The sequence below is a fragment of the Pelophylax lessonae genome, assembly GCF_965119305.1.
Source record: "Pelophylax lessonae genome assembly, chromosome: 6".
Classification (NCBI taxonomy): domain Eukaryota; kingdom Metazoa; phylum Chordata; class Amphibia; order Anura; family Ranidae; genus Pelophylax; species Pelophylax lessonae.
Window position 1 is genome coordinate 245,238,461 of NC_138773.1, and position 21,634 is coordinate 245,260,094.

The window sequence follows — 21,634 nt, forward strand, 5'->3', positions numbered from 1 at the left end:
GGGTTCCAGTCATCTTAGTGGCTTCGGACTGGCCTCGCCGGGCTTGATACGCCGATCTGGTGCTGGTCGCCGACGATCCTTGCAGCTTTCTCTCAGGGAGGATCTGCTGTCCCAAAGACTTATTTTCCATTCTGCTTTACAGTCGCTGGCTTTGACGGCTTGGCTGTTGAATGCCAGGTGCTGCAGGATAGAGGTTCATCTGAGTTGGTGAATCCTTCACTGTTAACCAATCTTCCATCCTGTTTTACAGTCACTGGCTTTGACGTCTTGGCTGTTGAACGCCAGGGGATGATGGATAGAGGTTTGTCTGGGTCAGTGATTCCAAAGCCGGTAAAAGCTAGGAACCTACTTTTTAGGAAGATCTACCATCATACATGGAAGACGTACATTGCATGGTGTGAGTCCCTTTTGGGTTCATCCTGGCCTTGAGTACTATCAAGGGTCAGAGGTCTACCTTGGCAGTCGTCTTTCAACCGCCCTTGGCCACATACTCCTGGTGCATACTTTTTCTTCAGGACGTTAGGCATTTGACCCCTCCAGTGCGGTCTCTGTTGCCACCTTTGGACCTCAGCTTGGTGCTCAGTCCTCCAGAAGCCTCCTTTTTGAGAATCTTCAGGTGATTCCCCTGCTTACCCTGTCCCAGAAGGTGGCCTTTTTGGTGGCTTTAACTTCTGTTTGCAGGGTGTCGGAATTGGTGGCGTTATCCTGTTGTTAACCTTACTTGGTGGTGGTTCACAGTGGTAAGGTGGTTCACAGTAATAAGGTGGTTCTTTGCCCCTGTCCGTCGTCTCTTCCTCAGGTTTCATTTGAATGAAGACATTGTGTTGCCTTCCCTGTGTTCCAGGCCAAAACATCTGAAGGAAATTGCTGTGCATGTCTTGGATGTGGTCCGGGCAATTAGGGTGTACCTGGCAGCTACAGAGTCTTAGGAAGTCAGATTCTCCATTTGTGCTTACGGATGGGCCTTGGAAATGGTTTGTCCGCTTCCTCTGCGACCACTTCCAGATGGATCAGACAGGCGGTGATTCAGGCCTTTTCCATCAGGGGTCAGGTTCCTCCTTCCCCTATCGAGGCGCACGTTACTCAGGCGCTCAGTGCCTCTTGGGCCTTCTGTCAGTGACGCAGGTTTGCAAGGCGGCCACCTAGTCGTTGGTGCACACTTTTACAAAGTTCTATAAAGTGGATGTGTTGGCATCTGCGGATTCTTCCTTTGGCCCGCAAGGTTTTGCAGGCTACTGTTGGAGGACCTGGTCCTCTTTGAGAGTGTATTGTTTTTTTCAGGTGAGCTCCTGTTTACCTGGTTGACTATAGTTAGCCTTGGGAGTTTTATTTTCGCTGTTCCCACCCCTCATGTTTAACACTGCTTTGGGATGTCCCAATGGTTAAGATGGTCAGGAGCTGTGTCCGTTTAAAATAGAAAATGGGATTTTTGACTTGCTGTAAAATCCATTTCTGTTCATTGACCGAAACAGCAGCCACCCCTCTGTGGAGTTGTAATTCTAAGGAAACGGCTTGTAAGAAAACAAGAGTACCTATAGCAGAGAGAGGGAGTCTGCCTCCTGGGACTGCCTATAGTGTCCTACTCCTGTAGGGAGCAGTATAACCTAATGGTTAAGAAGATCAGGAGCTGTGTCCTTCAATGAACATCAGAGAAATGGATTTTACAGTAAGTCAAAAATCCAATTTTTTTTTTTTTGTAAAAAAAACTGTCCATTTCGGTTTTGGTCCGGCTTTGAAGTTTTTTTTTTTTTTTTTTTTTCTTTTCATTTTGTTGCACCGCTACTTTTTAGATCTTTTCTCAGAGCAACTTTTTAGAGTTTTTTTTTTTTTTTTTTTTCTTTTTCGGGGTGTGTTTTTTTTTTTTCTGCGGGGGAAATAGGAATAAAACCCCTTGGTTTGTACGGTGCCCTAAAACGTCCTAGAGAGAGAGTCCCATTGTCAGTGACCATGATTTCACAGACATGAATAAACTGGGTACGGATCCCCATTACAGTGCATCCGGATAGTATTAACCACGCTTCAATTTTTTCCACATTTTGTTGTTTCAGCCTTATTCCAAAATGGATTAAATTCATTGTTTCGCTTTCATTCATTGACGGACACAGCGCTTCATAAATCATAACTACTGGGTTATATTGCCTCCTCCAGGAAACAAAACTAGTTGGAACAAAAAACATCTGATAGTAAGGATGATTCCTCCATGGTCGCAGCAGCGAATAAAAATGCGCTGGTAGACGCATTTATCACTGCAGTGCGTGATCCTTTTAAAAATGGAGGATGCTTCTGATGTAACCACGAATGTGACTGTGGCATTAGGTACACGGAATTCGCCTCACATTCCAAAGGTGTTTCCTTATGTGCCTTATTTTGACAGGTTTTCCTGTAAGGAATGGGAACAACCAAAATTAACCTTTGTGGTCCCCAAACGTTTTGCTGTACGTTACGTTTTGAGGAGTCCTTTTAAAAAGAAAAAAGTGGACTAGTTCACCAGTGGTGGACCCTCCTGTTTCCAGGTTGAACAAAGCTACCATGATCCCAGTAGAGGAATCCCCGTCTTTTAAGGACCCGGCTGACAGGAATGCGGAGGCTGTGGCACGCACCATGTTTTTACTATGGCTGGTTCGACATTGCAGCCAGTCTTTGCCTCAGCCCTGGTGTCTCAGACCATAACTGAATGGGCCAAGCTTTTGCGCCAGGACCTGGGGGGTGAGCAGGTGAGAGTACTTTCCTGCCATAGTCTAGGAAATGGAAGGAGCCTCGTCGCTTTCGTGCTTCTGGAATGGAGAATTAGGGAAATCTTTCAAATCTTCACCGGGAGGTTCCAAGCATCCTTGGTCTGGTAAGCCTAGAGCTAGCTTCTCTTGACCCGCAGACAAGACCCCTTCAGCATGAAGGTCTGCCCTCACCCATTATTGGGGTGGGGGGACATCTTCGCTGGTTTCCGGCCTCATGAACCTCCTCTATGAGCGTCAAGGGAATCCACAAAATTATTATTTTGGGGGTACCCACAAAGCGTTGTCCTTTTTTGAGTTTCCCTGTGTGGATTTAATTTCGGCAAAGGTTTAGGTGATGTCCTAACTACCTAAGGTCCCCCTATCCCTGTCCAGAGAACTGATTTACCTAGGTCTGATTCTAATTCGAACCAAGGAGGTCCCCCCCGGACAGACTTCAGAAATTACAGGCCCGTGATTTTACCTGCTGCAGTCAGAGTTCTCTCTCCATTTTTGCATACAGGTTCTGAGTCTGGTGGTATCCACCTTCAAGACAGTTCTGTTTGTACAATCCTGCATGCAGCTCCTTATAGCAGGTTCGGCTCCAAAGGAGGATACTGAGGTTGGTGGCGAGATCACGGTCATATGCCACAGGCATCTAAGCCACGGTAAGGCCAGTTTCATCCTCGGCTCAGGCTTCTTCCGCAATTCCTGCGAGAAATCAAGAGCGGGGATCTTCCAATCAGTCTGGTGGCCATAAACGCCCCTTGGGGGGCTTCCTCTCAGAGAAGACCATTTGTCCCAAGGGCTGATCTACCATCCTTGCCTACATTATCGGTGACATTCCTGGTGGCTATTGCCTCGGCCCACAGGGTATCGGAATTGGCGGCATTATCTTGTCGCAGTCCCTATTTAGTGGTTTATAGGGATAACGTGGATCTTCGTCCCTGTACATCATTCCTTCCCTCTGTGGTCTCTGACTTCCATTTGAATGAGGACATTGGGTTGCCTTCCTTGTGTCCCAAGCTGGCTCATTGCAGGGAATTTGCTTTGCATACCTTGGATGTAGTTCGTGCGATTCGGGTGTATCTGGCAGCTAGAGTCCTTTTCGGAGGTCAGACTCCCTTTTTGTGGTTACGGACGGACCGAAAAAAGGGCTGGCCACTTCTTCGGCTACCATCTCCAGATGGATCAGGCAGATGATGACTCGGGCCCATTCTATTAAAAGTCAGGTTCCACCTTTCCCTCTCATGGCGAACTCTACTTGGGCGCGGAGTGCTTCTTAAGCCTTCTGTCATTGGGCATCAATATCGCAAGTTTGCAAGGAGGCCACATGGTTGCCGGCACATACCTTCACAAAATTCTAGAAGGTAGATACTTTGGCATCTGCGGATGTTTCTTTTGGCCGGAAAGTTTTGTAAACTGCTTTTGAAGAGGGGCTGTGCTTTTAAGAGGGGCTGTGTTTTTTCTTTTTTTTTCTTTAAACCTTACGGGGCTCCTGTGACCCGGTTAAAGCGGTAGTATCCCGCTTTTTGACACTTTTACCTACAGGTAAGCCTATAATAAGGCTTACCTGTAGGTACAAATAATATCTCCTAAACCGGCATGGTTTAGGAGATATTTACAGTGCATGCAGCCGCTCTCGCGAGCGGCGCATGCGCTCTGAAGGTCCGGGGGGACCTTCAATTAATTTGCCAGGAGCTTGCCGGAAAAATCACTCCCGCGCGCATTCGCGGGAGTGACGTCATCGCGGCTCCGGCCAATCGTCGCGCCGGAGCCGTCTCTTCCGGCCAATCACCGCGCCAGAGACGGCGAGGGATCATGGCAGCGCCCGCAGCGATGTCCGGGGATCCGTGTCGGGGCTTCGTTCTAAGGTAAGTTACACATAATGGGCTAGTATGTGATGCATACTAGCCCATTATGCCTTTGTCTTGCAGGTTTTTTTTTTTATTTCCAAGGGTTTACAACCGCTTTAAGGGCTCTTATGTTTTAGCCTTGGGTTATTTTCCCCACCCCTTCATTTTACTTTTGGCACTGCTTTTGGACGTCCCACTAGTTATGATTTATGGAGTGCTGTCATCGAACTAAAGAGAAAATGAGATTTTTGTACTTGGTGTAAAATCCATTTTTTTGAGTTTGACGCACACAACACCCACCCCTCTATGGAGTTCTTATACTTTTTAATACGGCTTGTTACTAAACGGATCAGAGAGCGGGGGGGGGGGGGGGCGTTATATACACAGCTGAGGACGGCCCTTGGGCGTAGCCAGATGTTTTTTGTTCTGCCTAGTCCTACTCCTGGAGGAGACAATATAACCCAAAAGTTATGATTTAATGATCACTGTGGCCGTCAAACTCAGAGAAATGGATTTTGCAGTGAGTACAAAAATACCATTTTTCCTCAATTCTACAAACCATACCCCATAATGGCAATGTAAAAGAAGTTTTAATTTATTGCAAATGTATAAAAAAAAACATGCATCCAAGTATTCGTAGCCTTTGCTCAATACTTTGTTGAAGCACCTCTGGCACCAATTTCAGCCTTAAGTCTTTTTGAGTATGATGCTACAAGCTTGGCACACCTATTTTTGGGCGGTTTCTCCCAGTCTTCTTTTCAGGACCTCTCAAGGTTCATCAGGCTGGATGGGGAGTGTCGGTGCACAGCCATTTTCAGATCTCTCCAGAGAGGTTTAATCGGGTTCAAATCTGCCTTTTGGCTGGGCCACTCAAGGACATTCAGAGTTTTCCTGTAGCCACTCTTTGTTATAACTTTGTTATCTTGGCTATGTGCTTAGGGTAGTTGTCCTGTTGGAAGATGACCTTTTACCCCAGTCTGAGGCCAGAGCACTCTGGAGCGGATTAAGGCTGTCTCTGTAAATTGCTGCATTTATCTTTCCCTCGATCCTGACTAGTCTCCCAGTTCCTGCTGCTAAACATCCTCACAGCATGATTCTGCCACCACCATGCTTCACTGTAGGAATGGCTTCTGTCTGTCCACTCTACCATACAGGCCTGATTGGTGGAGTGCTGCAGAGATGGTGGTTCTTCTGGAAGGTTCTCTCTTCAGAGAAATGCTGGAGCTCATTCAGTGACCTTGAACTTCTTCGTTACCTCCCTGACTAAGGCCCTTCTCCCCCCGATCGCTCAGTTTGGTCGGGCAGCCCGCTCTAGGAAGAGTCCTGGTGGTTCCAAACTTCCATTTACGGAAGATGCAGAAAATAAACTGCATTCATGATGTAGAAATTTTACAGGGTCTTAAAGCAGAGTTCCACCCATTTTATATAGTTGAGATGTACGTAATCCCCTTTAAAAATGCTTTACCAATGAAATTTTTTTTTTTTTTGCAAGGAAATGCCTTTCTTCTTAAGCCGTACCTCTGGGTGTGGCCACCTAGGCGATTTGCAAGGGCTCCTGGGATGGCGGCGTCATGTAACCCAGCAGCCCTTGCAAATCTCCTAATGACAAAATCTTGCGTTATTTCCAGACCGAAAATTATGCGACCGGGGAGCCGTGATTTTCTGTTTTTGACAGGTTGCTATACGGTAACTTCTGCCTACGCCACTATTGCTATGGCAACCTGTCAGGAAGTGGAAGAGCCACTCAATTGCATTAATGTTGTGGGTGGGAGATCAGGAGGTGCATGCTGGGTAGCCAGCTGCACCTTATCCCGGAAAAACACATGCCTGCTTCTGAGATCATGTAAGTTATTACAGATTAAAAAAAAAAGCATGAAGGCAGTTAGGACAGTATCCAAATAATAATGTACAAATACTAACAATCATTGGGAAGCTTTTAAAAACAAAAATTTATTAGAATAGACTGGAACTCCGCTTTAATATCTTGAGAAAAATTTGTTTGAAAACCTAATACAAAGTAAAAGTTTTCTGTGGACATCGGTTTAAGTGGCTTGGTCTAATGATACATCCCTCCATTCCTCCAGTATCACTCTACTCTTGGTGGGGCAGTAGTGATCAGACACATGAGGAGATCTCTGTGGTAATGAGGCATTTCCTTACCATGCAAAAACTGTCCATGCTGCCTAGAGTTGACTTTGCTTCTTTGGAACAAATCTATTTTGTGAAGTTGTCCATGTTGTGCTGTAGCTGATACCTGCATTTTTTCCTTGAGATTTTAAATTTAGTATATGTAATTATTTATTTTTTTTTCAATCTCACTCGTTTGTAATGTTCAATTGCAGCTTGAAGAGGTAATGGAGAAAGAAACTTACAAGACGGCTAAGCAGATTCTGGAAAGGTTTGATCCAGACTCAAAGAAGTCCAAGGTGAGCAAATAGAATTCGTTATTTGCTAAAAGTTAAGTTACGCGCTATAAGAAGCATTTGCTGTCTTAACCACTTAAGCCCCGGAAGATTTTACCCACTTCCTGACCAGGGGGTATTTTGCGATTCGACACTGCGTGACTTTAACGGACAATTGCGCGGTCATGCGACGCTGTACCTAAACGAATTTGACGTCCTTTTTTTCCCCACAAACATAGCCTTCTTTTGGTGGTATTTGATCACCTGTGCGATTTTTTTTTTTTTTTTTTTTTTTTTGATCACGCGCTATAAACAAAAAAAGAGCGTCAATTTTGCAAAAATAAGAATATTTTTCACATTTTTTTTTTATATGAAATTCCCCCCCAAAAAAAGTAAAAATCAAAATTTTTTAACATTTTCGGCCAATTTGTTTTATGCTACATATGTTTGGTAAAAAAAAACGCAAAAAGCGTATTTTGATTGGTTTGCGCAAAAGTTATTGCGTTTACTAACAAAGGGAAAGATTTTTGTCATTTTTGTTGTGTTTTTTTTTTCAACGCGTAATGGCAGCGATCTTGCGATTTTTTTTGATTGCTGTACTGCGACATTGGGGCGGACAGATCGGACCCTTGACTGACATTTTTGACACTTTTGGGGTTACCAGTGACATTTCTACAGTAATCAGTGCTATATATATATATATAATATATATATGCACTGTTAACTGTAAAAATACACTGCCAGTGAAGGGGTTAACTTTATTTGAGAGGGAGGGGCTGTGTGTCCCTAGGGGCGTGATTCTAACTGTGATTGGCTGTGGCTTGAGCCGTAGTTACACTGATCAACGGTCCTACATAGTAGAACCGTATGATCAGTGTTTCTACACGGGAGAATGACAGGCAGCTTGTTTACACAAGCTGCCTGCCTTTCTCCCTCTCCCCCGACGATCGCAGAGTGAGCGGCGGACATCGGGTCCGCCGGTCACACGCGCGGGGGGGTTCGTGACCGCGCCGCGCGCTCGCTCCCCAGAGCCTCACAGGCTAATGACGTAAATATACGTCACTTTGCCTGTGAGGGGCTGACCGCCGCAGTAAATCTACTTGCGGCGGTCGGCAAGTGGTTAAGCTGCTCCAATTTGAATAGATCGGAGCCTAGTAGCATGCCTGATATATATTTTTTGCAAAGTACTGCTTTACTTGTCTGAAAACTCTTGGATGTCTACAATAATCTCTGCAGGCAAACTTTGTAAAACATGCATAAACTCCTTTATCTATTTCTCTTTATAGTTTTAACAAAAAGCTCCCCTGCTGTCCAACACAGCAGTCAGATTCAGTATATCTAATTCTGATATAGTGAAAATGGAAGGGAGAAAAAGCCAAAATGGTCTTCCTTGTTGATACCACTTTGCTGGCTTTTTGTTGTCCTGTCCCACCTTTTTTGAGACATGTTGCTGCCATCCGTTTCAAAATGTTTATTTTTTTTTCTTTAAATGGTTCACTTTCTCAGTTTCAACATTTGATAGGTTTCCCATTTTCTATTGTGTATAAAATATGGGTTTTTAAGACTTGCATATCATTGCATTTGATCTTTATGTAGATTTTATACCGAGTCTCAAATTTTGATAGAATTTTTTTTTTTTGCTGACAGGGTCTTCAAGGTAAATGGAAGACTGCTGGATTTAGCACCCACGGTACTGAGCTGTTGCAGGCCATATGGCCTAAATCTGGCATACTGTTAGAGACAAATAGGTTTATAGATAGTGTAACACCCCTATACATGTCCCTACAACTGCTAAATGTACCCTTGATGGTTAAAAAAAAATTGGCCTGTCTGTTGGGTGTACTGTTTGCAACCCTGGAATTTTGCTATATGGCCTTGTAATTTAGAATTACATCTGTTTTGGGCTGCCATCTGACTAAATGTATTTAATTTTTTTGTTTCTATCAGGAACTTGATATCCCTTCTGCTGCTGCTTCTCCTAATACTACTCCAAGAGCAGGCCAAGGTACTGAATTTAATCATTTGAAAACTATACAAAACCGTGTTTAGGTTAGTGCATTCTGTGTGGTGCTAAGGGAAACAAATTCTCTTCATTGCTCCATTTGAAGGCTACCATAGCCAGAATTGGTGTCCCTTTCCACTGATGAATCTTTTATAATGCAGTTTAAATCTATAACTTCAGGTGTATGAGTATTACCTTTATTAAATGTGTGGGAGTTGGAAAATACTACTACAGGAAAAGCTCATCATTTAAGTCTGAGATGCATTCAAGAAAATAAAAGCTAACTCGACTCAGCTGCCCGCTTTGAGCGTAGATTAATTTTGTTTGGAAGTGAACTTCTTAAAGCATATGCAAGAATATAGGGCACTTTATTTTTTCTTGAAAGGCATGTTTTACGATGACTGTATCGTTTCAATAGTAGTAGAATTGTATTTGATGATTAGAACATATGGGTACATTAAATGGCTCCAGTGTGACAGTCTAAATAGACCCCAAATCCAGTTGTGGATTAAAGCACCTAGAGTGTGTGTATATATGTGTATAGGTATGCGTATATATGTATGTATGTGTGTGTGTGTATGTGTATATGCCTCCCACGCCTTAGACAACCTCGTGTTACAGCCAGCTGCAGTCTGGTCCGGTCACGGTGCCATCCATCCATCCACAGGCCCTGGCCTCAGCCACACACCACAGGGTGCCAGCCATCCGACCTACAACAGAAAAGGCCAGGGTGCCAGCCGGCCAGCATCCAGTCACCCAGCCCCCAACAGGGTTCCAGCGAGCGAGCAACTAGCCGCCCAGATGACACCAAGCCAGCCACCGTGACCAGTGACCACACAGTGTTCCAGCAAGCCAGCTACCCACAACAGGCCAGGGTGAGTGACCCGAAGCCAGCCACCCACACAACAGGGTGACACCAAGCCAGCCACCCACCAGTGTTCCTGCAAGCCAGCCACCCAGAGCAGGGTGACACCAAGCCAGCCAGCCACCACAGTGTTCCGGCAAACAAGCCACTAAAAACAGGGCGTCAGCCACCAACCCACACTGCCAGGCGTCAGCCACCAACCCACAACAGGGTGCCAGCAAGCAACCCACACTGCCAGGCGTCAGCCACCAACCCACAACAGGGTGCCAGTGCCAGCAGCAGCAACAACTTCAGCAAGCCATTTTTTAAATCTTTTTTGTGTCTTTCAATTTTAAATGGAGATGGATGAGGAGAGAAAATGTGTGTTCTGGCAGAGAGAGAGAGAGATCCTGGTCTGGTTAGTCAAATGGGGGGACGTCTTTGCTTCTTTCCAGACCCGTGGACCTCTTTCTTTAGAGACAAATGGGTCCACAAGTTGATTTGGTCCGGTTACAATGTCGAGTTTCGGTCCTTGCCTCCGGCAAGCTTCTTCCCATCCAACTTGCGTATGTCACCGCATCATCTGCAAGGCCGTCTCGGGGCCGTACAGGATCTGCTATCGCAAGGAGTCATTGTACCGGTTCCAGGGTATGAAGGTTTTCAGGGGATTTATTTAAACTCATTTACTGTCCCCCAGGAAGCAAGGCAAGGTCCGTCCAATCTTGGATCTCAAGGCCCTGAACCGCTTTCTGCGGGTCCAGAAATTTCTAATGGGAGTCCATTCGCATGGTAGTGGCATCCCTTCATCGAAGGGATTTTCTGGCCTCTTATCGATCTCAAGGACGCTTACCTATATATTCCAATATATGTCGAGCACCAGCATTTTCTTCGCTTTACCCTTTGGTCTTGCCTCCTCGGGTGTTCACAAAATTTTTGGCCTTGATGTTGGCTTTGCACAGGCAGGCAGAGGGGTATCGCGGTACTGGGGTACTTGGACGATCTCCTTCTGCGCGCAGTCTCCGACTGTCTTAAAAAATTTGGACATCACTGTACGGACCTTGCAAGAGTTCGGCTAGACACTGAATTTTCAGAAATCAGCTCTGACTTTGTCCAACAAACTGAACTACCTGGGCCTGACTCTGGATTTAGCCTCAGCCCGGGGACGTTGCAGCATGTGATTCCGCTCCTGTTCTACAACTGGCGGTCATCTCTCAGGACTTGCTTGCAAGTGCTGGGCTTGATGGTCTCCACCTTTTTTTGAGGTGGTTCCGTTTGTTCAGTTCCATACCAGACCTCTGCAAAAGGAGATTCTTGCCAAATGGGACAAGAATCCACAGTACCTAGACAATCTAATCCTGTTGAGTCAGGGGAACGAGGGGGGTTCTTGATATGGTGGCTGCGCTCCCACTGGGAAAATCCTTTCTCCCCCTGTACTTGGTGGTTACCATGGATGCCAGCCTGTCCAGGTGGGGAGGTGTCTTGGGCACAGATCCCGAGTCCGAGCGCCTTGAGCCGCAGGAGTCCAGTCTGCCAATCAATGTTCTGGAGATTTGGCCAATCTGGCTTCGTCTGTCCCTGTGGATGGATCGTCTGCGTTGTTGCCTGATAAGAATTGAATCCGATGCCACGGCTGTGGCATATGTCAATCACCAAGGGGGCAATAGAAGTGCCCTGGCGGCTAGAGAAATGGTCGGCATTCGAAGGTGGGCAGAATGCTTTGCTTTGTTCCAGCTCTCCCTGTTGTGCACATTCCAGGGGTGGAAAATTGACAGTCGGACTACCTCAGTCGGCAGGTGCTGGATCCGGGCAAATGGTGTCTTCACCCAAGGGGTTTCATCAATTGACTCCCCTGGGGGATTCCCGATTTAGACCGGTTAGCCTCTTGTCTCAAACAGACGATTCAGAGGTTTGTGACAAGGTCTCGGGATCCTCTGCCCGAGGCCTTGGACGCTCTGGTGGCACCTTGGGGTCGGTATCGTCAAACGCAGTGGTCCTCAACTCCGGTCCTCAGGGCCCACTAACAGGCCAGATTTTAAGTATTACCGTGGGGAGATGCAGCCTAGAGTACTGCAATCACTGAGCAGCAAATATCACCTGGGATGTATTTCAGTTATCTTGCAAACCTGGCCTGTTAGTGGGCCCTGTAGGGCAGGGTTGGAAGACCACTGGTCTAACGTATGCTTTCTCCTTTTACAACTTCTGCTGAGACTTCAGCAGAAGTTGAGACCGAAGGGATTCCAGTCATTCCGGTGGCCTCAGACTGGCCTCGCTGCTCTTGGTACGCCGGCCTAGTAAGACTGGTAGCTGATGCACCTTGGAGACTCCTTCTCAGAGAAGATCTTTTTGTCTCAAGGACCAATCTTCCATCCTGCTTTATGGTCGCTGGCTTTAACTGCCTAGCTATTAAAGCCAGGTACTGAGGGACAGGATTGTCTGATTTGGTAATTTCTACACTGTTGAAAGCTAGGAAATCTACTTCAGGAATATTTATCAAGTTTGGAGGGCGTACATTACTTGGTGTGAGTCTCAGGGGGTTTCCCCTCCGGTTGTTTTTTCGGTGTCCTGTCTGCTGGAGTTTCTACGAAGAGATGTAGATCAGCGTTTGGACCTGGACAGCATCAAGGGCCAGATTTCCGCTTTGGCAATCTTCTTCCAACGCCCGTTGGCCACACATTCCTTGGTTCACTCTTTCGTTCAGGGGGGTACCACATCTGGCTTCTTTGGTAAGGTCCCCGGTGCCTCTGTGGGACCTCAATTTGGTAATGTCAGTTGTTCAAAAACCGCCTTTAGAAAATATTCGTGAACTTCCTCTACTTGCTTTGTCACAGCAGCTGGCTTTTTTTGGTGGCTATTACTTCTGCCCGCCAGGTGTATGAGTTGGCTGCCTTGTCCTGTTGATCACCTTACCTGGTAGTTCACCGGGATAAAGTGGTGCTACGTCGCGGCCAGTCATTCCTTCCTAAGGTCGTCTTGGGTTTCCACTTAAATGAAGATATTGTGTTGCCTGCCTTGTGCCCTAAGCCGAAACATCCTGAAGAAATTGCCTTGCATTCCCAGGATGTGTTTTGGGCAATCAGGGTGTACCTGGAGGTGACTACGTCAATGCCAAAATCTTGATTCCTTGTTTGTCCTTACGGATGGCTCTCGTAAGGGGCAGGCCGCATCTGCTGTGACCATTTCCAGATGGATCAGGCAGATGGTGGTGCAGGCTTATTCCATTAGGGTCGTGTTCCTCCTTTCCCTGTTAAGGCACATTCTACGAGGGTGCTTAGTGCCTCCTGGGCCTTCCGTCATCAGGCGTCTGTGGTCCAGATTTGCAAGGCAGCCACCTGGTCGTCTGTGTACACATTCACATAGTTTTACAAGGTGAATGTACTCACATCTGCCGATGCTGCTTTTGACCGCAAAGTTTTTGCAGGCTTCTGTTGCAGAGGCTCCTGTCTTTTGTGGGTGTATTTTTTTTGGTAGGTGAGCTCCAGTTGTTCCTGGTTGAGCTCCTGGTTCAGCTCCTGATTTACCCGATTGGCTACGTTTAGCCCTTTTGGGCAACGTTTGCTGTTTTTTCCCCACCCCTCATGTTGACACTGCTTTGGGACGTCCCAAGGGTCAAAGAAGATATGGACAAAAGAGAACTCTTTTTTTGTTTTACCGTAAAATCTTTTTCTCTGATGTTCGTTGACGGACACAGGACCCACCCCTCTGCTGAGTTGGGTTATGTATTCTGACACGGCTTGTTACAATACTGAAGTCCTATAGCAGAAAGTGGTAGTATACCCCCTAAGACGGCCCTATGGTCAATTTTTTTTTCTGCCTAGTGTCCTACTCCCAAGGGTCAAAGAAGATATGGAGCGGTGTCTGTCTATTAACATCAGAAAAAATTATTTAACGGTAAGACAAATAAAAATTTTTTTCCCCCTGAACTTATTACAGCCAGCAGATTTACTTTTTTCATATCCAGATTAAGTCCTACTCTGCCTCATGCTAAACTTCTTCCCCTGTGAAATGCCGGAAACTCTACTGACCACTTGGGCAAGAATATAAAAATAAAAAATTGTACAGCATTGCTGATCATCCCTTATGAGTGCTTCATAAATGTATAGCACATGGATTTGTCGATGGCTGATTTGTCAGGAAGCGTGGTCACAACGGCTAAAGTTAACTAGGGATTCTTGGCTGCATGAGTCAACATTACAAAAGGGATAGTGTGATGCGTTATGTAACTTTTGCTAGACCGAATTCTAACCACAGTGCAGAAATGGTCCAAAAAATTAAATTCTGTATGAAGTAAACTTTAAAAAACGCTTATACAGTAAAATGCATTTTTAAACCTTAAGAACTGTAGTGTTTGTAAAAATATTAACTTTTGTGTAATCTCCTTCCTTGTACTATTTGTGATTTTATTTGGCTAAATTATTGTGGTTTATCATGCCAGAAATGTATCAAGAGCTAGTGACTAATTTGTGCTTATGCAATTGTGCCTCACAATTTTCCGGACAGTGCAAAGAGTATTCTTGGTTCCTCTGCCCTTATTTGCAGCATAACATACACCTTATAGAGTGACTCTGACTTGTTCTCAAATACTTATACAGGTGCATCTCATAAATTTAGAATATCAAAAAGTTTAAGGCCCCATGCACACGGGACGTTTTTAACGCCGCTGTAAGCAGCGTCAGGCGTTTTCTTTTTGCAGCCTAAAAACGCCCCTCCATGTTATTCTATGGCCTCATGCACACTCAGACGTTTTTGAGCTGTAAGTGGCTTAGACGTTTTTAGGCTGCAACAAGAACCCACCACCTGCGCGTTCTGAGGACCAACGTTACAGCGTTAAAAACGCCTGACGCTGCTAAAAGCTGAATAACTTTGCTATAACGTTGCTTAACGTGCGTTAAGCCACGTTATACGTTTTTTTTTCTTCCATTCAAAATCAATGGTTCCCTATGGGATCCTATTGATTTGAATGGAGATTGCACCGCAACACCGCAAGTCGGATCCGACTTGCGGGGTGACTTGCGCTGTGGGAATCTTGAGGGGGAACGCCACGCCAAAATGGGAAAAAAACGGCGTGGGGTCCCCCCCAGGGTTCCAAACCAGGCCCTTCGGGTCTGTTATGGAATTTGAGGGTAGCCCCATGCCGAAAAAACGGCATGGGGTCCCCCCCAAAATCCATACCAGACCCTTAGCCGAGCATGCAGCCCGGCAGGCCAGGAAAGGGGAGGGGACGAGCGAGCGGCCCCACCCCCCCTGGACCACACCAGGCCACATGCCCTCAACATGGGGGGGGGGTGTTGGTGCTTTGGGGCAGGGGGAGCTCTGCACCCCCCACCTCAAAGCACCTTGCCCCCATGTTGATGAGGACAAGGGCCTCATCCCCACAACCCTGGCCGGTGGTTGTGGGGGTCTGCGGGCAGGGGGCTCATCGGAATCTGGAAGCCCCCTTTAACAAGGGGGCACCCCAGATCCCGGACCCCCTCCCTATGTGAATGGGTATGGGGTACACTGTACCCCTACCCATTCACCCCATAAAAGGCGGTGTATGGAAATAACGACAAGAGACGTTTTGGAAAGTTTATTAAAAATCTTCATCCGACTCTTCTTGTCTTCTCCTCTCCGGGGTCTTCTCCGGGGTCTTCTGCTCTTTTGCTGTCCGCCCTTCTTGTCTTCTCCTCTCCGGGGTCTTCTCCGGGGTCTTCTGCTCTTTTGCTGTCCGCCCTTCTTGTCTTCTCCTCTCCGGGGTCTTCTGCTCTTTTGCTGTCCCCCTCTTCTTGTGTTCTTGTCTCCGGGGTCTTCTGCTGTCCCCTCTTCTGCTGTCCTCTCTTCTTTTCTTCTCCTCTCCGGTCTTCTGCTCTTTTGCTGTCGGCTGTCTTCTTCCTCCAGTCCTCCTCCGACGACGTCTCCGCTGATTATGCCTATCTCCGGTCTCTTCAGCTTATTGTATAGCCATTAGGGGCGTGGCCCCGATGACGTCATCTGGAGACCCCGCCCCCTCATGTCACAGATGATGTCATATGTGACATGAGGGGGCGGGGCCTCCAAATGACGTCATCGGGGCCACGCCCCTAATGGCTATATAATAAGCTGAAGAGACCGGAGATAGGCATAATCAGCGGAGACGTCGTCGGAGGAGGACCGGAGGAAGAAGACAGCCGACAGCAAAAGAGCAGAAGACCGGAGAGGAGAAGAAAAGAAGAGAGGACAGCAGAAGAGGGGACAGCAGAAGACCCCGGAGACAAGAACACAAGAAGAGGGGGACAGCAAAAGAGTAGAAGACCCCGGAGAGGAGAAGACAAGAAGGGCGGACAGCAAAAGAGCAGAAGACCCCGGAGAAGACCCCGGAGAGGAGAAGACAAGAAGGGCGGACAGCAAAAGAGCAGAAGACCCCGGAGAAGACCCCGGAGAGGAGAAGACAAGAAGAGTCGGATAAAGATTTTTAATAAACTTTCCAAAACGTCTCTTGTCGTTATTTCCATACACTGCCTTTTATGGGGTGAATGGGTAGGGGTACAGTGTACCCCTACCCATTCACATAGGGAGGGGGTCCGGGATCTGGGGTGCCCCCTTGTTAAAGGGGGCTTCCAGATTCCGATGAGCCTCCTGCCCGCAGACCCCCACAACCACCGGCCAGGGTTGTGGGGATGAGGCCCTTGTCCTCATCAACATGGGGGCAAGGTGCTTTGAGGTGGGGGGTGCAGAGCTCCCCCTGCCCCAAAGCACCAACACCCCCCCATGTTGAGGGCATGTGGCCTGGTGTGGTCCAGGGGGGGTGGGGCCGCTCGCTCGTCCCCTCCCCTTTCCTGGCCTGCCGGGCTGCATGCTCGGATAAGGGTTTGGTATGGATTTTGGGGGGGACCCCATGCCGTTTTTTCGGCATGGGGCTACCCTCAAATTCCATAACAGACCCGAAGGGCCTGGTTTGGAACCCTGGGGGGGACCCCCACGCCGTTTTTTTCCCATTTTGGCATGGAGTTCCCCCTCAAGATTCTCACAGCGCAAGTCGCCCCGCAAGTCGGATCCGACTTGCGGTGTTGTGGTGCGACCTCCATTCAAATCAATAGGCTCCCATAGGGAACCATTGATTTTGAATGGAAGAAAAAAAAACGCTGCTAAAAGCAACGTGGCAAAACGTGCAATAACGCCAATGGAAAAAGCTACTGAAAGCACGTTTTTACAGCTGCTTTTTCCGGCGTCAGAACTAACTTTGACGTACGTTTTTTCTAACGCCCCGTGTGCATGGGGCCTAAAAGCTGTAATTCAATTTAAAAAGTGACTCCTATATTTTTAGAGAAGCATTACACACAGTGTGGTTGATTTCAAGCATTTCTTTCCTTTAATTTTGAGGATTATGGCTTACAGCTGGTGAAAAGCCAACATTCAGTATCTCAGAAAATTAGAATATTGCATAAGAAAAAAATTTAGATCATATTTAGGGGGGCTGATGACATCAAAGTTGGAAAATGAAGGATTGTAATGGGGGGGGGGGCTGAGGAGGACCGTGTTGTGGGGGCGTTGATGGCAAGGAAGTGAGAACATTTCTGTAAAAGGGGTGGAGGTGGGGGGTGATGTAAAGGGGGACCTGAAGACACATTAGGAGGGGACCCTAATGTGAAGGGGGAGGAGGGGACTGTGATCTGAGAATGCTGATGTATGAATGGGTTAAGATCTGTGCATGTGGCACACATCGTGGGTAGGTCAGCCCATTTTAATGGGCTGCACTACCCACAAGAAACAGAGAAAAAAGTTATTGACTTTTTTTTCCCCAAAATTACACAGAACCGACCTGTGGTGGTATTTAATCTGTTTGTTTTTTACTTTTTGCTAAATAAACAAAAAAAGACTAAAAATTTTGGGGGGGGAAAAATGCGTTTTTTTCTTTTCTGTTACATTTTGCAAAGAATAAATTTAGGCCAAAGTGCATTCTGCTACATATTCTTTGAAAATAACCCAAATCAGTGTATATTATTTAGTCTGTGTGAAAGTTAGTCCAGAAACTGGGATATATCTAAAAATTAAACAATTCTGATGTACTGATGGCCTATCTCATTTCTTGAGGCTCAGGATAGTACAAATACCCTCAAATGACCCCTTTTTGGAAAGTAAACAGCCCAACGTATTTAGTAAGAGGCATGGCAAAATTTTTTTTTTTTTTCATTTTTCACAAAAATCTAAAGTTTTCCATGGGGTTTATTATTTTTTAAAATTTTCAGCTTTCAGCGCAATTTTCAGCTTTCAGCGCACTCACACTTTGAGCGACAATTGCGCGGTCATGCAACATTGTACCCATATGACATTTTTTTTTTCTGTTTTCTTTTCTTCATGCTGTCAGCGTGATGGAAATAAAGCGATACCCGGGTTTTGTTTACTTCCGTGATCATTGGCTGACAGCTGATCACTTGGTAAAGGGCCTGTTGTGAATGGCCCTTTACCCTGATCTGTAATCAGTCGAGTCCCAAGGACTCGGCGATCAGAGCACACCACCCGCGTGAGAAATGGAATTACTTTTATGTACGTCCTCCCAGCATTTTCAGCCTGCGCTGTAGCCGTCTTTCGGCTCTAGTGTGGTCACCAAGTGGTTAATGGCACCCCAAACGCACCATAGAAATGGGTGTCTGTACCGTAACAAAAATGCACAAATTGGCGTGGTCCAGAAATGTGCCAAACAAGGGCACTGGAGCTCCTTCAGCGCTTTATAGACCTGAGTAGCCTATTCAGTTGAATGGTGTTGCTACAGTGTCGCTAGATGTAAATGGGGCCTTGAAGTAAATAGTTTTTGTTCAGCTTGTCTTTGAGGCTAGAGCACACAGGTGAGTTTTAGTAGCAGTAATGCTACAAAAATCGCTAGAAATTAATCAGAGTGGCAATCTATTGCTGCACATATGGAACAAATTTGCCACCTATGGCCTGTAGCTATAAATGGGCTTTCAACTAGCAGATCTCCTACACCACACACTCACTTTGGATCATTTTGCTCTAACCATTTTCCTATCAGGCCTTTCTCTCTACTTTTAACCTCTGGTGTGCAGACTATTTTTGCTGTTCACTTTTACCAGGTTTCACAACTTTTTTTTTTTTTTTTTTTTTTTTTTCTTGCTGCTTTGACAGTTTGTAAAATACCCCTCAAACCATACTAGCACAGAATAAAAACATGGGTGCTGCCGATTTTGTATATGGCGAGATAGTCTAAAATTCTTTTTAGCGCGCACACACACCCCCAACACAACTTACAAAATTGAAAAGCTAAAATGGTTTTGAGTTTAATGTTGGAACATTTTAGCCTTTTTTTTTTTTCTTTTGTGAGATTTATGCAATGCATATATGCTCTGCTATTCACTGTCCTTAACCAGTTTATAGCTACAACTACAATGTTCCCCTGTACACGGTCCACGAAATTATCCTTTCGAGGGTACCAAAGAAGGGCAGAGTTCATCCTTTTCTGGGGTCTTAGGCCCTGAGTCTTTGTACGGATTTAATTCCTGCAAAGGTCCCCCCTGACCCCGCCAGGAAATTGAATTACTTAGGCCTGGTTTTAATACTGGCCACGGTGGTCCTTCCTCTGGACACACTTCCGGAACGACAGGCCATGATTCGCCGGCTGCTGTCAAACTGTCTTCTCTCCTGACTTGCATAAAGGTACTGGGACTGGTGGTGTCCACCTTCAAGACAGTTCTGTTTGCAGTGTCCTGTATGCAGCAGGTTTGGCTCCACAGGAGGATACAGAGGTTTGTGGCAAGGTCACAGGTTCCTCTGGCAGACGCCACAGACGTCCTAGGGGCACTGTAAGGACAGTATCCTCTTCGGCTCAAGCTTCTTCCGCGGTTCCTGTGAAGAAACAAGGGTGAGGGTCTTCCAATCATTCTGGTGGTTGTAACTGTCCCTTGGGGGCTACCTCTCAGGGGCGGACCTGTTGGTCCCAAGGGCTGATTTAACATCCTGCTTTATCGCTAATTTTAATGGCTTAGCTATTGAAAGCCAGGTACTGAGGAATAGATGTTTGGAACAGTGATCTCTACTATGTTGAAGGTGAGGAAGGAGACTTCTAGCAAGATATACCATTTCTTGGTGTGAGTTGATGGATGCTCATCCTCGCTACTTTTCTGTGGCTCGGATCTTGGCCTTTCTTCAACGGGGCGTTGAGCAGAAGTTGGCCTTCAGTACCATCAAGAGCCAGGTGTCTACCTTCGCAATCTTCTTTCAGCGACCCTTAGCCACGCAGTTTTTTAGTTTGAACATTCATTCAGGGAGTTTGACATATGGTTCCGCCTGTACAGTCTCTTGCCGCTGGGGGATTTAAGCTTTGTGCGCTCGGTTCTCCAGAAACCTTCATTTGAGAACTTTTTGGGAAATCCCCTTGCCTATATTGTCCCAGAAGGTGGCATTCTTGGTGGCTATTACATTTGCCCGGAAGGTGTCAGAGTTGGCTGCATTATCCTGTCATAGTCCCTATTTGGTGGTCCATAGAGAAGGTCGTTCTTCGTCCCTGTCCATCGTTCCTACCTAAGGTTTTCTCTTGACTTCCATTTGAATGAGGACATTGTGTTTCCTTCCTTGTGTCCCAAGCCAGCTCATCCCAAGGAATTTTCTCTGCATGCCTTGTATGTGGTTTGAGCGATTCTGGTGTATCTGGCAGCCACTGAGTCCTTTTTTGGAGGTTGTGGTTAATTATTTCAGATGGGGCTCCTGTGTCCCGGACCCGGTTAGCGCTCTTGTGTTAAGCTTTAGGTTATTTTCCTCACCCCTCATTTTCCTTTTGGCACTTTTGGATGTCCCTAGTCAGGATTAATGGAGCGCTGTGTCCATCAATGAACTAAAGTTACTCACCAAAACTATTTCTTTGAGTTCGACGGACACAGCACCCAACCCTCTAAGGAGTTTCATTTTTTTATACTTCTAAATACTGCTTATTACTAAACTGAATGTCTACAGCAGAGAGGGGGTTATATATCAGCTGAGGACGCCCATGGGCTTAGCCAAGTTTTTTTGTTCTGCCTAGTTCTACTCCTACAGGGGGCGATATAATTCTATAGTCAGGATTAATGGAGCGCTGTGTCCGTCGGACTCAGAAAAATAGATTTTATGGTGAGTACAAGAATCCTATTTTTGCCCAAAGCCTCACACTGCCTCCACCAGCTTGCCTTCTACCCATACTGCATCCTGGTGCTGTCTTTACCCAGGAAGCTCACACACAACCCCCCAACCACACCCAATCACCCACACGCACGTGCTCAGCTGATACAAAACCCTCCTCTCTGCTCTAGGTAATCATTTTTAATCTGTCTAGCCAGGAGTAAGGACCTAGACTCCCGGCTGGGATCTCTGGTCCTAGCAATTTTCTCTTTCCTTACATCTTCTTTTTTGTTTCTTTCCCTCTGGAGATCTACAGTCAACTGCTGGGCTGTGTAACCGGCTGCATAATCTAAATCCCCCTGAATCCCATTCCCCCCCTGTCTGGACCTAGTCTGGTGGGGGTCCCAGGGCAGAGAATGCAGCAAAGATCCCTGGGGTCCCCCCCCCCCCGCTATCCCCACTCTGTAAAGGTTCTGGGATGGTGTGCGTCCTTTCCTGGTAGTCTGGAGGGGGTCCCAGTGTAGGAGGCCCCTAAGTTCATGCCCTGTTTACACTGGGACCCCCCCTGCACTATACCCACACTGCAGAGACCGTTGCACAGCAGTGTCTCCACTAAACGTGTCCTACCTTCAGGGGGGGGGGGGTTCCCTTGCAGAGGGTGCAGGAAAGAACCTGGCAGCATGCTTTAGTGTTTGTAGCTCATGGTGGCCATTTTCCCTTTTAGTTTGGCTTGTCTCCGGTTTGCAGCCAGGTTTGTGTAG

The 21,634-nt window shown here is 46.6% G+C and overlaps 1 protein-coding gene across 1 annotated transcript in view; it reads left to right on the top strand.

The window, feature by feature from the left end:
• LNPK (lunapark, ER junction formation factor) overlaps nt 1–21,634 on the top strand; it is a 215,686-nt gene that overhangs the window by 147,042 nt on the left and 47,010 nt on the right. The window contains exons 6-7 of the mRNA XM_082261778.1: nt 6,910–6,993; nt 8,917–8,974. Coding sequence (XP_082117904.1) covers nt 6,910–6,993; nt 8,917–8,974 — 142 coding nt within the window. The remainder of the gene's footprint in view (nt 1–6,909; nt 6,994–8,916; nt 8,975–21,634) is intronic.